A 15,280-nucleotide genomic window follows, 5' to 3' on the forward strand; every position below is an offset into this window, starting at 1 on the left:
AATCCTCCTCTCACGCTGGGGTCCCTGAAACGTGTCCAAGCTGCTTTTTTTCATCCAAACGTGAGGGGATATTTGTTGATCTAATTTCAGATTCAAGGTGAAGAGGGGCGGAGACGCGCTTTGATGCAAATGTCCCCCTGCTGCTGCTGCTGCTGCTGCTGCTGTGCCCGCGTACGTGAACGCGCTCCATCGCTGTCATCAGTACAACATCAGCATCTTCCGGGGGGCGCGCAGAGAAACGGGAGGAGGAGGACGGAGAGAGAGAGAGAGAGAGAGAGAGAGAGAGGGAGAGGAGACATTCTGGATAAAGGCTACGACAAAAACCATGATGATAATGGAGTCGAGGCGGTGGAGGATGTCGGATTTACGAGAAAGGACTGTTGAAATTTGACAGAGGGTCCCCGTGTTGAAATCTCTTCTCGGTTTTTTTTTTCTTTTTTTTTCTCCCTCTCCATTCATCCCGTTTGTTTTCCACATGCTGCGCGGACAGTGAGGGCGAGCAGAGGAAGGGGAGCACCCCACGGATGCCTCGGAAGGTAAAGACGGGCTCCACCGCTGGCGCTACAGGCGACAAGACGCATCTCATCCCACGGATGGTAACAACGGACACCCTGAAGATAGCTGTGGACTGATGGACGAGGACGACAAACAGCTTTAACCCCCTCCACCCCCCATCCCCCCCTTTTCCACCTGACCACTGTGACATAAAGAAAAAGCCTGTTTTAAATCATTCATGGTGTAGCCTCAAGGAAACGAGCCTTAGACAGCAATGTTGAATCACTGGTCCTGGTAAATTATTCATTAGTGGCATAGGTAGGCTATGATTTTGTATTGCTCCAATGTAGCATTTCCCCTCGTTCATTTTTACAATGTTTAGTCCTGTCATGTCACATGCATATTTACAGGTTACATCTGTATCGTGTGCTCATGTAGGCCCGTCTAATAGCCTTTAAGAAACAGCCAAAGCGGGAGAAATATAAGCGCACGGGAAACAAATAAGGAAGAAATAATAGAGGATCTGTGCAGAGAGGGTGTGGAGCTGTCTGGGATTTCTTTAAAAAAAAAAAAAAAAGATTTACATTTTCTCTTGTAAGAGTCTAAAGAGGAGGAGGAGGACGGGGGTGGAAAGAAAGAGAGAGAGTGAGAAAGAGAAAAAAAGATCGACCAAACATGTTGCCTTCCCAAGAAGCCTCCAAGATCTACCATGACAATTACATGCGCAACTCCCGGGCCATCGGGGTGCTGTGGGCCATCTTCACCATCTGCTTCGCCATCGTCAACGTGGTGGTGTTCATCCAGCCCTACTGGATCGGCGACAGCGTCAACACGCCGCAGGCCGGCTACTTCGGCCTCTTCCACTACTGCGTGGGCACCGGGCCGTCGCCCAACCGGGAGCTCACCTGCGTGGGCAGCTTCTCCGACTTCAGCTCCATCCCGTCCGGAGCCTTCAAGGCGGCCTCGGTGTTCGTGCTGCTGTCCATGGTGCTGATCCTCAGCTGCATCGCCTGCATGGCGCTCTTCTTCTTCTGCAACACCTCCACCGTTTACAAGACCTGCGCCTGGATGCAGCTGCTGTGCGGTAGGCACCACTCACACTATATTCTGTCTTTTCAGTCACACACAAATGAGTGTAAGTCACCCCAAAAACTCCGTTTGACCCTCCTGGTGTATTTGCACGAATCCAGGCATCAGAGCTCTGCTGCTGTGAGCTTGTAGCTCATTTTTGATGGAAGCATTATTCTTTTAGAGTTTTCTCACCTTTGCATTCACAGACATTATTTCGGAAGCCTGAATACGCCACAATCTGTTGGTGTTAATAAGAAAAAAAGACGATATTCTGTACATCTAAAAGCACAAAGCTGCAAGTTCCCACATGAAGGCTGTAGTGACACCATCAGACATCACTGCAGGCTCCTGAGGTCAGTATCAGTGGCTCACATTCCTACAGAAACGTAAGAATCACAGTAACTTCTCTAGAAATGGGTAAAAGGTGTTTGTGCAGCAGTTTCATTGTCTGTTTCTTCACTAGGATCAATATGCCGTAGTGTAAAGGGTACAGGCCATGTCTTGTTACAGTTAATTAGGAGACAGATTCCCCATCCCTACAACAACAGGACTGAGACAGTGAGAACGCGTTTGAGCGATTATTCACGCCACCCAGAGCAGTAAGAGGCCCCAGAGCTCCCCCCCTGCTACCATTGATATTCTGAGGATACACCACCGCATCTGTAAAGGAAGCAGCAGCAGCAGCAGCAGCAGCAGGAGGATCACAGCTTTGTGCTGATGAAATGCAAATGTCATTCATTCAGCCGTTTCAGCTCATTGTACAGGCTACGATGCGGTGTGATGTGATGTACGGTGTGATGCACCGGAGGTATGAATCCGTCCCCCTCTGACTGAGGGCCATACTGCTATTTTGAGGCGACGATTCCAGGTCGATTGGATTACCGTGTTCAGGAGGCTGCTGTTTTGCCTCCTGCTCCTGTGGGTAGATTACAGTTTGCAGCCGTGATTGGGGATAACGGTTTCTCAACACATCCAGGATTTGTAGGACTACTGAATCGTGCTGCCTTCATGGTCAGCTGAGTAGCTGTTTACAAATGGTCGCTTAGATGGTTCAGGTTAGATCTGTGCAGGTGACAGAGCTGAGACACTTTTGGAGACTGTGTTGTTAAAGGCACCAAGTATGGTATTGTAGGGGAAGGTTTGAACCAGAAATTAGAAAGTCCATCTTCAAATGTTATGGTTTCCTGAACTAACATTTATTTTCATTATAAATGCACTGATTATTTTTTATAAATGGCTGATTGTTTGCAACATAGAGAATGTCAGCAAATAGCAAAATAGCAAAAAAATGGGCATTACCAGTCCCCAAAGCCTTAAAATGTTAAGTTTTGTCCGATAAACAGTCCAAATATCAAATATATGGTGACACTCTGAACTAACCATGATTAAAGTGCAGTGGAAATGTCAATGCTAGGCTAACTATTGTTCTGCTTTTGTTTCTGTCACTTCTTTCTTCGCTGATGAACGTGGTTTCTTGCCCTTGCGCTACTTCTTCCTCCTCTCATGTTGGACTGTGGGCAGACTAGACGCTACACTAACTCACTATTGGCTCATTTTAGGTACAAAGTGGTATTACGAGAAAGGACAAGCGGACGCTAGTTGGTTAGCATGCTAACTTCAGTAGACATGTCTGCAAAGACGTCTTTGACATAACGTCAACACTTACTTTGATTATTTTTTATTCATTTTTAAATGTTTTAAAACAAAAATTCTAGCAAGTGAAAAAGGTAGTTTACTGTCTGATCAGCACCTTGTTAAAGCCCTGGCTGTGTGTTATCTTCCTAGGTTAACCTAAAATTCTTACATATAGCTCCTTTAATACATGGTTAATGGAGAGTTAATTTATAGTTATTTCACACTTTCAATGCTTTATGAAACATTTATCAAGTAATTGTTTATTGTAAAGTTGCACCTGATGTTTATAAACCTTTAGAATTGCTTAAATAATGTTTTATAATCATTATATTCATTGTTTCTTAACAGTAAAACAACTTTGAACCAACATTTAACTAACTATAAATTTACCATTTATCAGTGATGGTTATTATAAAGTGTAACTGTGAAACTACCTCATTTGATTTATAATAGAATTTTTTTTTAAAATAACTAATTAATTGTTTGCAGTATAGAGAATGTCAGCAAATATAAAAAAAAATGTTCTATCACAGAGTGTACTATCACAGGAGATGAAGATGATCAGCACATACTGACACTTAAAAAGCTGGAATCAGAACATTTTCTCCAATTTCTGCTCAGAAATAATCAATTCTGAAAATAGTTGCTGATCGTTGTCTGTCAGTCAGCTAATTGTTTAATCAGCTCATCACGTCAGCTCTACTTTAGCTTGTATTGTCTGATTGTTCTGAAGATTTCACCAGTGTTGTAAAAAGTACCCAAAAGTCATACTTGATTAAAAGTAAAGATATTTTGTCAAAATATTACTTTGTTAAAAGTGAGAGTCACCCAAACAAACATGTACTTGAGTAACAAAGTACAAATAAATTATTATGACTATATTGTGTACTATAGGTTTACCTGGCTGATTATCAGATCTGACATTCAGCATTTTTCAATTGGAAACAGTGTTTTTGTTTATTTTGTTATAAGATTGCCGAATAATGAACGAACAAACAAAAAAACGCTACGTTGGCTCTGATGCATCAAGAAATCTGTTAAGTAACTGGTAACTAAAGTTACTACAATAATTGCCTCCAGGATGTAGTGGAGTAGAAGTATAAAGTAGCAGAAAATGGACATGAAAGTAAAGTAGAAGAACCTCAAAATTGAACTCAAGTACAGTACTTGAGTAAATGTACTTAGTTACATTCCATCAACGGATTTCACACAGGTAAATGATGAATTTTAGTCTGATGTATTGCGACTGCCTTCTTCAGTTTCTCTGAGTTTCAGTGCTGGTACCCAACAACAGTGAGAGAAAGGCTAAAGTAACAGTTTGATCTATGGTGATTAGATGTCACGAGGCCAAGTGAGTAAAATGACCATGTCAGCAAGTCCTAACCTCTGAGCAGCCAGAGCTCCACGTCTCTGCCACAAGGTGCAAAAAATCATGATCTCTCTCATACGCACATTTCTAGCGAGCCTACTGTGTACATCCGACTTCTTTATAAGCTGATCAATGTGATAAATAGGCCAGGCAGAATAGCGTGGGAGTCAGTTTTCTGTGCAGAAACAGTCAGCATACTGAATGAGAGGGAGGGAAAGCGAGAGAGAGAGGGAGGGGGGGGTGAGAGAGGGAGAGAGAGAGAGGGAGGGAGAGAGAGAGAGGGAGAGAGAGGGGGGAGTGAGAGAGGGAGAGAGAGAGAGAGAGAGGGAGAAAGAGAGAGAGGGGGAGAGGGGGGAGGGAGGGAGAGAGAGAGAGGGAGAGAGAGAGGGAGAGGGGGGAGGAGGGAGAGAGAGGGGGGGAGTGAGAGAGGGAGGGAGAGAGAGAGAGAGGGAGAAAGAGAGAGGGGGGGGGGGGAGAGAGGGAGATCAGCACTTTTTTCCTCCTGTATTGTTCTTTTGCTCATCCTCATCTGCCCACTCTGTCCTCTGTTCTGCCGAGTGTGTTGAAGGCATTAGTGCTCTACAATCAGCACGAATCAGACAGAATAGCAGAGGTACACATTTTACTCTCTTTAGCAAAATTTTCATGACTTAACAGGAACTGAACCCGAGTCGTCCCAAACCATTAATCAAGAAAAACATTGGTAGGAGGCAGCGGTGGAAGAAGGTAGAAAAACTGCAAAATGTCTCCACTAAAAGTAAAAGTCCTCCTTTCAGGTTCCTCCTAAGAGAAAGAGTACAGAGCTAGGGCTGGGCCATATATTGTTATTATATTGTTATTATGATATGAGACTAATGATATGTCAAGTGTTGTCTTTTCTTGGTTTTAAAGGCTGCATTACAAGTCATGTAATATTTTTGTTAAAGTACCATTAGTCATCTCTACAATATTGTCTCAATATTAATATTTATATATAAAAAATATTGTCATATTTGATTTTTTTACCCTGTCCTAAAAAGTGCTTTTGAGGATATTTTCAAGTTCATACTTTTATTTTGGGTCACTACTGGAATAGGTTCACATGTTTTAATGCTCGTCAGTTTTTCAGACTGCCCATTGGTCAACTAACACACGCCTGAGCCAGCATCACTGACCTTGTCTCCTCTCAGCTCTGTCGTGTTTTCACTTCTAGTTAGCTTCACTTCTACCTTGAGTATAGGCAGAAATTATTAAATTAAAGGTGGGACTACTGACGAGGCGTTTCAGGAGTGGTGTTTTCTGTGGGAGAAAGCACCACCAGCTCCTGTTGGTGTGGACCTTTTACATTCACCAGAACCTGTATAACACACTGAAGGAAAGGAAAAAATGAAAAAGCATAGCAGGCCTCATTTTTTAGTTAATGTATTCAGTTAGTGTTCACCACTTGTAAAAAGAAGTATGAACCTGGAACACCTCACTGTCTTGAACCACACTCGTCCAGCATTGCCTCCCACTAATGAACGTGAGGATATAAATATCCAGGATGATGATGAGGATAAAGTGTACGTGATGAGTGATGTTGCATTGCTACATAAAACCACTGAGAATGTGATGACACACACACGTCAGGTTCCTTTTAGCTATCAATAGAGCCGCATTCCCACCATCCATCACCATCTGGCTGAAGAGGCCGGAGGTCCATCTCTGCACGGCACGAAGGCAAATTAACGAATGGTTCATATACAATTTCTAAAAATTTAAATCACAAAAGAAGGAGAATGGATTTTTATTTCTTTAACTTTCTAGTTGCCTGGATTGGCTTTTGATGACTCACAGTCTTGTTCTCTTGTTGAGTCATTAAAAGCATCTTGCATGGGAAACATGTCCGATATAACTAAATCTCTGTATTTTAGATATGCTGTATAACCCTTCTTAGTGTAAGTAGATCTTTATAATTCCAAATTTTTACATTTTCACAAAAGCAACAGCATGTCCTCTTGATCTGGATGCTTTTGGCTTCCCACATATGCTCAGTGCTGACTGTAATAAGATGTACCACTATTTTTTATTCTCAAACTAAATCTTCATCTGCGTTTCCTCTGATTTGCGAGTGCATGTCAGAGTTTGTGAAACTTACAAAGGTTTTACTGTCCTTACAGTGGATGTGTATGATGGCAGAGGTAAGTTGTCTAATAGGCTTGGCAGACGGCCTAATGCTGTTCACCACCTTGGAGATGATCATTTAATCATCCACTCTGCCCTGCTGGGTGAAGCAGCAGGTCTCCTGGCACTGCACAGTGACAGAGTGTACCACAGCAAATACAGTAAGGGCCAATTTGAACCGCTGGTGGCCGAGATTTGGGCCAAATGGACCAAAAATGTCAATTAGAGAGCAGTTTGGGCCTTGATCGTGATGGTCTGCTAGCATGCTACTGCAACGGGAAAGAGGTGAAACGGGAACGGTCACCCAGGGAAGATTGTGTCATTATTTACTCGCCCTCATGTCAGCTAAGTAAAGTTTGAATGTACAGAGATTGGCAATTTTAGTGGCGTGGCTTCATGTCAGAATTCTAAGTGAATGGTTCTTCCAGTTGGGAAGCATTGCAACAGTCACACCAAAACTTTTTCCTGGTTTAGTAAAGTTCAAATAAAAGATGAGCGAGAAAAATAAGCAACCAAAGCCAAAACCCTGGGTGCACAGTGACACAGTGTGTCTTGGCGTCCATGAGCTAAAAATGGGCCTAAGTTGGCCTCTATGTACACTGAACTGACCAAATGTAAATAAGGTTAATGTACTTGAAAGGGACTATAAGGTGCCACTCATAACTGTTGATGATATAAAGTGACTCTGGGCCCAGATGAAGCAGTTTTGACTTGAATACAGTTTTCTACTGATTATAACAACACTGGCAAAGCTGTGGGTGAAGCAAACCCAAGCCAAGACAGAGTCTGCAATAGAAGATAGAATAGAAACCAGCAGCAGGAACACCTCTGGTTTCACATGCATGCTGCACTGCTCCTGCATTGCTATTAGAAATCCAAGAGGAATTGATTGCAAACCCCTGCAGTGGGCCTGCATCACAAAGCAAGATTCGTGGGATATCCAGCTATGGACTTAAAACAGCTGTCACAAAGCTGAATCACGTTTAACAGGGGTAGATCACCATGGTAACATAGGTTGGACAGCTACCTTGCAAAGCGAGGGTTGGTACTTTATTTTAGAAGCCTTTTGTGCTGTTTTTGAAGAAAATCTCAATAAATCAAAGACTCTGAGAAAATAAAAAAAAACAAGTTGTCGCAGGGCTCTAATAAGCCTATCCAGTCATGTCATTCAGATCAAGTGAAATGATTGGACGACCTACCTACTTACCTGCCCGCCTTCCCACACTCATAAGTGGATATATTGCTAAAGCTATTAGTGAGCTAGTTGCGCAAGGATGGAAGAGAAAGAGCAGCCAAAATGTCCCAATACTAACATGCTAGCTTGACTGCGGTGAGCACAAACAATAGGGGGACAGCCTTCCATTCCGAAACACCCCCACTCCGAAACACCGCTGTTCAGAATCTGACTTTCAAGTTCCAATTACTTCCCAATAGGGTTAGGGTTAGGGTTAGGGTCAGGGGTTCCCCAATAGCCTTTTTAGAATAGCGAGGTCTTTAGAAAAAATGGGAAACCACGTCCTTACGAAGAATGGAAGTCTATTTTCGGAACAGCGGGGTTTTGGAAAGGCGGGGCGTAACCAAACAATAGCCATGTTCATTGTTTACAATCAGTATGATAATGTTAGGTGTTCTAGACATGAGCTAGTTGGATAGGGTTAGCGATGACAACGATGTGCTGCCCTCACAGTACACAACTTTTGGGCCTTTTGTTCAGCAGCTAATGTTAGCACAAAGCAAACATGCACAGCGTTGAACAGTAACTGCCAGGCTGTGTTGCCTTTTTGGACTGAGGTTCATTCGTGATGGCTATTTTGCTTGTGTTCATATGATTGCCACATTTAATAAAGTTTATTATTTATGTATTTATTAGACTTAAAAAGCTAAGAGAGCTTGTAGAACATAGTGAACTAGCCGCTAACACAAATCTCCTATCTGGCTCGTGAGAGCTACGGGGCAGTGGGTGACGGTGGCATCAGGCAGTGTGTGTTCCTGTGTTATGGAGGAGAGATAATTGACACTAACACACCAATGAAAGACAATCACAGCTGCATATTAACTGTTCTAATTATTTATATTCTTACAATTACTGACAGGATTCCCGATAGTGTAGATGCTTTTAAACTCCACCAGCCCAGCTCAGGTTATCATGATGTGATTTTGGGAGTATCATGAGAAACTTTCTGGAACAAAAAATCTGACAAGCTTGCCCACATCAAGCAGTGATCAGCCCAGTGTGTGGAGGTGAGCATTAGTTGTGTGTACAGACAAGTACAACACTATGAATGCCCTTCCAGGAGAGACAATGAGAGCATCTCTCTGTTTGGAACAGCTCTAAACATTTATGTCTTCAGATGTCGGATGAATGATTTTGTTGCTCAGCTCAGTGAATTTCTAAATGCAACATTTTAGCCAGATTTCCTCTCAGATATGGCACCAAGTTACTTTTAACGTTCTATTCATAATAGTTTGTTCATCACGAGACAAAAAAAGGAAAATGTCACCATAAAAAAACAAATGTATTAGCTATGGTTATCAAACCCTCCTTACTCACTCTCCACTACTGAACATGTTTGATTTCATTAAACCATATTGAAGTCTGATGTCACACTCAGATCAGGAGGCTCAAATGCTGGGATGCAGACTAGAAGTCATATAAACACAAGGAAACTGACAAATCCTTATTATTTCACTACTTCTCCATTGGTCAGCAATGAACATCTGGACAGTGTGTTTGACAACACATTAACTAATGTTAGCATTCAACCATTCAATTCTTCCGAGCTAACATTATCGTTTGATTACATCCAGTGTGTTTCACTGCCAGGCTGAAATAAGTGTCCAAGATGTGTGTTGATATATTAGAATTAATTTACTCATTTGTTTTGTATAGCACTGTCAAATGGTAATGTTAGCAAGAAAGTGGTTGGATGCTAATGTTAGGTGCTATCTAACGGATAAAACAGTATATTTGATAGCCCAATAGCTCCTGCTGATTAACAGCTAATGTTAGCATCCAACCACTTCCTAGCTAATATTACCATTTGATAGTGTTACATGATACAGAAAGGCTTAAATTAATTCTAAAACATCAGTGCACATCTTGAACACATTTATTTAAGCTTATAAGTGAAACACACTGGATGTAATCAACCAGTAATATTAGCTAGGAAGTGGTTGAGTGCTACCGTTAATGGGTAATCAAATATGTAGTTTTGCAATGAAATATGGCCCAATGTCCTGCCAGATTTTCACTATCCATCATGTTTTCAGTGGCAGATCAATCGCAAAGAGATGAAATCACAACAGTTTGTCAGATTCCTGATGTTTATGTGACCTGCAACCCGGAAGAAAGCTGTACGAATTTGAGTTTCCTGCCCTGAGCGTGATGTCAGAGGAAAATGGCTGACGTGTGAATATGGTCTATGAGACATACAGAATAAAGTGTCACTTATTTATTAATATCCTTTTTCCATATGTTTAATATTTGGATATTAATACTATAATGCTTATCTATCACTTCATATTAATCTGTTTCTTAGTTTTTGTGATTTTATATATGTCACCACGCTATAAATCACGTTTTTGAGTTGGAATTTCTGCGGGCATCACTACATTGCATATATACAGTATATGAAATGTCAAATAATATAATAATACAAAGTTCGTGTAATGTTTCTTGTAATGTAGAACTTCTAAACAGATGATAGCAGCTATCCAGGACGGCTGATGTTGAGGAAAGAGTGACAGACTACTCTAAGTTGAGCTTGCTTTGTGATAAAACAGCAACGATGGCTAACATGAACAGTTTAATAAGTATGTTTAAATTGGACTAATGAATGTTAAATCATTATTTAGTATATTTAAAACAATAATGAGGTCAGCGGGCTAAAGAACAAACCAAATGTGGCTAAAAGTGGGATACATTCTGGTCATTAGCGAATCAACAGCTGCTCCCTAATAGGTGACTTTCTTCCCATCATCCCCCAGTTATGTCACACTGCAATGGGAAAGTGAATAATGGGATCATTTTACACTCAGTATCTAGACTAAGCAGCATTTTTCCTCACGAAAAAGAACAAGAGGAGGTGCTCGATTTTCCAAAAGCACCCAAGGTGTGTGAAGAGCTTCGCTGCTCACACCTTTAGATTAATTCAGTGGAAAATGCTCCTGGGAAAACTGACAGAGCTTTAGCTTTAATTCACCCTTTTTGGAATAGAAGATGAATTTAATGCAAAAAAGGTGGGAAATTCAGGCAAGGCTTGAGTTTCTACCTTTTGACAGAGGCTGAGAGGTCTGTCTTTCTATCTTTCCCCAGTTCTTATCGTTTTCTTCCATCCCTACAGCAGAAATGAGTTACCATAGAATAAGCCACAAACCACTGCGGCTCGATGACCCCCTTTCTCCCTGCTCTCCTCAATCAGCTCATGTCTTCATCCCTCCTTCACGTCTCTCCCTGTCTGTTGCAATATTAAACAGAACTAAGCAGGACATGGGCCGTGGCACCGGGGAGGAGCTGTCCTGGGAGGAACGACCTGTCAGGGACTGTTCAGTCTGAGTGTGTGCGTGTGTATCTGTGTGTGTGTGTGTGTGTGTGTGTGTGTGTGTGTGTGTGTGTGTGTGTGTGTGTGTGTGTGTGTGTGTAAAAGCGAGTGTGTTGGAGGAATAGGGAGTGTAAATAAAAAACCAATGAAGGAAAGCACAAGATGTAGAATCAGTTAAACAGATTTACAGAGGAAAAAGTCAGTCACTGTTCTTTGGCCAAAGCTCAAACCACCCCACCCTATGAAGTTGTTTTCACTTATATGTTAGCAACAGTTTACATTTACGGTTTAGAACATTAGCATTCATGTTTTTTGCCACCTAAACTATACATGCCTCCCTTTGGCTCTGTGTTTGGTCTCCACCAACTCTTGAGGTAATCTAGCTCTTTAGCTGCTAAATGTTTCACAGTGTTCACCAGCTAGCGTCTGCCTGTCATTTGGGGCTGGGCAGGCAGTGTACTGTAGGTTTATCAGAGTTTTTTCTACATCTGGAATAAAAGGGATGATTAGAGCACAGTTGAGGGTCATAAAAGCAAAACAACAAGCTAAAGGATGCTAAAAGGTGTAAAGCTTAGGTGAAGTGCTGGCGATACTTTTGTGTTGGTTTGTCACTACGAGCAACACTTCAGGACTGAATAGTAATTTGAAAAATTGTTAACATAAAAGTATTCTTTAGTGCAGCTCTAAGGCAATCAGTGACCCCATGAGATCACAACCCTTTCCATTTTTGTATTTCTTCATTTTTACTGACTTAAAAGACTGACTACTGTATTCTGTAGGGCATGAATACATTTCAAAAGTAATGGAGAAACTATTTTAATGTGGTGGATTTGTGGCTGTGAACTGTGAGAAAGTCCAGTGCAAGACCCATCAAACCCCAACCACCCCCTGACTTGGACTTTTCTTTGCACTTTATACACTGCACTAGAGGGGCACTTCAGTCAGTGACGCTAGTGGGGTAACTACAGTGTCAAACTCAGAGGCGTAAGGCCACTGACCATGCTGCTGTATCTGGGTGAGTACAGGCTGATATATCCATGAATCATCATGGTGACTCCTCTAAATGTCTGCGATCAACCTACTAAATAACACTTGATATAACCAATCAGACCTTCTAATGCCCTATTATGTACATTTTAATGACTAGTTTTGTGCACCTCCAAGTGAGCTGTTACTAGGTACGCGTCATTACCTCATGATTACTTACCATTACTCACCATTCTTGTGTCCCCTCAAGTACATCATCATCCTGCCCTACTGACAAGTAGCTGCTGAGTCTTTACTGGGGATCTAAAATTTGTTCACGAATGACTCGAGCTAGGATAGTGGGGACAAAATGCAATCATTATATTCAGAGCATATTTTCATTAATATTCACATCCATATGTCACATTATTAGCTAACACAGCCAGGCTGGATGCTTAATGCCCCCAGAGCAGATCTGTCTCCAAGAAATGTTTGCAGAACTAAAAAGATGTTTAAATCTGCTTAAATCTTACTTCTGACACTTTGTTGCACCCTGGTGTCTTTATGGAGAGTAAAAACGTACTGTAATGGATTGTTATGTCCACGGCTTGGATTGTAAGAGGGTCGACAAATGAAGCCAGTCTGGAGGTGCCTAAACATAGCAACCCTTCAAGTCCTATGTTTCACTTTCTGTCTGGTTTGGAAAGTAAAGTAAAGGATATAATTCAATATAACTCAAAGGATATAATTCAGCAAGCATTAGTTGGATGTTGACATTGTTTCCATAGCCAATGCAGGTGTCTTTTTTTATTTTTCATTACAACAGCTGATTAACAATGACTGTGGTTGTGAAATGGTTGTGATCAGACGTCCACTCCACATACAAAGACAGCACCCCTTTTAAGTCTAAAAAGACATTTATGTATATCTACATGTACATTTATTGTATTCCTGTCTCATCGTTTTAAGCCTGTAGTGTTTGTAAGAGCCAAAGGTCTCTAACCAAACTGTGTTCAATCATATCATTTTGACTTCATGGTGGATGAATGGGTGAAACACAGGACCCATTAAACAAGGATTTGTGTGAGACAATGTTGAATTGACTGTTTCTTGACTGAGTGGACTTATTGTTATATTATTATTATTTCTCTTTGTAGGACGCTACTGAATGCACAACATACATAAAAAATTGGCAGAAGAGCTGAATAAGCCCTTTCGTGGTGACATCATACAGTATTTTGACATTGCTAGAACATCTTGGAAGGGCATGTCCTGTGACTGCCAGGTAACGTCCTGGACGTGGGCACAACTTTCATTCTGGAACTATTTTTAAACCATAACAGGATGTCGTGTTTGGACCATAGCAACTGCCATTCAACTTTTCAATGATTGCTGGGAACACTTAAAAAAATGTACATCCATAAACATTTATATCTTTATATCTGCCTCCAAATACATTGCTCCCTTGAGACAGAATTAAATAGTTGTATCGCGAGACAAGAAGATTTTACATCTAAAGTTCTCGCTGTCTACTGTTTCTGTAGATATACATGAATGGTTGAGGTTAGGCAACTAAAACACTGGGTTTAGGTTGAGGAAAGATCATAGTTACAGTCAAGTAGACAATCATTAATTGCAGGTCTGTGACGGCACGCAAGCTCTTGTGTTCTGCATCAAAGTTTGATGCACTAAACACCAATTCATCATCCTGACTTTCACACCCTTACTTTCTGCTTAAATGGAACATTACTTCCTGCAACCTCATCGCTATAATAAATATTGGCATTGTGCAATTGTTTAAACCGCAGATTTGCTGAAACGTTACGTTTTATATGTTGAGACAAAAACCACTCGACTCAGGCGTATTATCCCATTTTTCTCAGAAATTCATGAATTGCGACTTGCCTACTAGTTTGTTGTTTAGCTTGGAGGACTTTAAAGAATCCTGAAAGTCCTCCAAATGACAAAACAGGAAGTAATTGCTGAATCCTATGAACTCAAATATTGAAAGTACAAACATAAAATGACCAGTGTTACCGTTTTTTTTTTCTGCTCTGTCACTCTTTCACACTTATACACAACGACAGAATCGTGCTACCGTGTCCACTTTTGTTCTTCCGTGCAGTTTGACGTGTATCTAAAGCAATCGAAAGAGAGTGTGTGTGTGTGTGTGAGAGAGAGAGAGAGAGAGAGAGCAGAAAGCAAGAATGAGAGTGAGTGAAGCAGCCTCTGAATGAGTGTGTGTGTGTTCCACTCCGGCTCTCATGTGTGTTAGCGTATATGTGTGTGCGTGGCCACACATGCATCTGTTCACGTGAGCATGTAAGACAGCGGGTAAATGTGTATATGATGGTGTGAGAGTTGAATTATTAATGAGAGCGTTTCCCTGCTCTTCTCCGGAGCCAGTGTGGGCTGCTTTTTTTCTGCACTAGTAAATGTGTAAAGACCGTGTGTGTGTGCGTGCACCTGTGTGTGTGTGTAAGAACGTGCATAGCTTCATATGTGCTGTAACGGCAGTGCACGTATGTAGATAAATGTGCCCATGTGCAACAGCAGCTAAATAGATGCTGCAGTGGTCGAGTTAAATATAGAACTACAGAGAGGAGAGACAGAGAGAGAGAGAGAGAGAGAGTTTCCCTGGGGGATATCCCTGCCTCTCTCTCTCTCTCTCTCTCTCTCACTCTCTCTCTCTCTCGCTCAGATTTCTGGCTGGCGTTTCCCAACCAAACGTACATGTTTTAATTATCAGGCGCTTAATAAATAATTCCAAAGTCACCGGGGTGTTTCTAAAAATATCCTGACAGCTGAATAATGGATTTCTTTGACCCTTCTCAGCATTGTCACTCACTGCATGTGTGTGTGTGTGTGTGTGTGTGAGGGAGAGGAAGAAAGAGGGAGGAAGAGAGAGAGAGAGAGAGACCCTGAAGCTTGTTGATAGGATGTATGAGGAGCAAAATGGAAATTTCTCCGCTACACATGATGCACGTTTCTTATTAATGTGGAATCGTTACTCTTACATACATGCCTCCATTTCACAAGGAGATGTTGTTCATTCTCCTTC

The 15,280-nt window shown here is 41.6% G+C and overlaps 1 protein-coding gene across 1 annotated transcript in view; it reads left to right on the forward strand.

Annotated features, from left to right (window-relative positions):
- The first annotated feature begins 1,170 nt into the window (after positions 1–1,170).
- The window catches only part of LOC141000231 (LHFPL tetraspan subfamily member 4 protein-like), a 29,158-nt gene continuing 15,048 nt past the window's right edge, over positions 1,171–15,280 (forward strand). The window contains exon 1 of the mRNA XM_073470889.1: positions 1,171–1,579. Coding sequence (XP_073326990.1) covers positions 1,171–1,579 — 409 coding nt within the window. The remainder of the gene's footprint in view (positions 1,580–15,280) is intronic.

This window comes from Pagrus major, chromosome 7 (assembly GCF_040436345.1).
Source record: "Pagrus major chromosome 7, Pma_NU_1.0".
Lineage (NCBI taxonomy): Eukaryota > Metazoa > Chordata > Actinopteri > Spariformes > Sparidae > Pagrus > Pagrus major.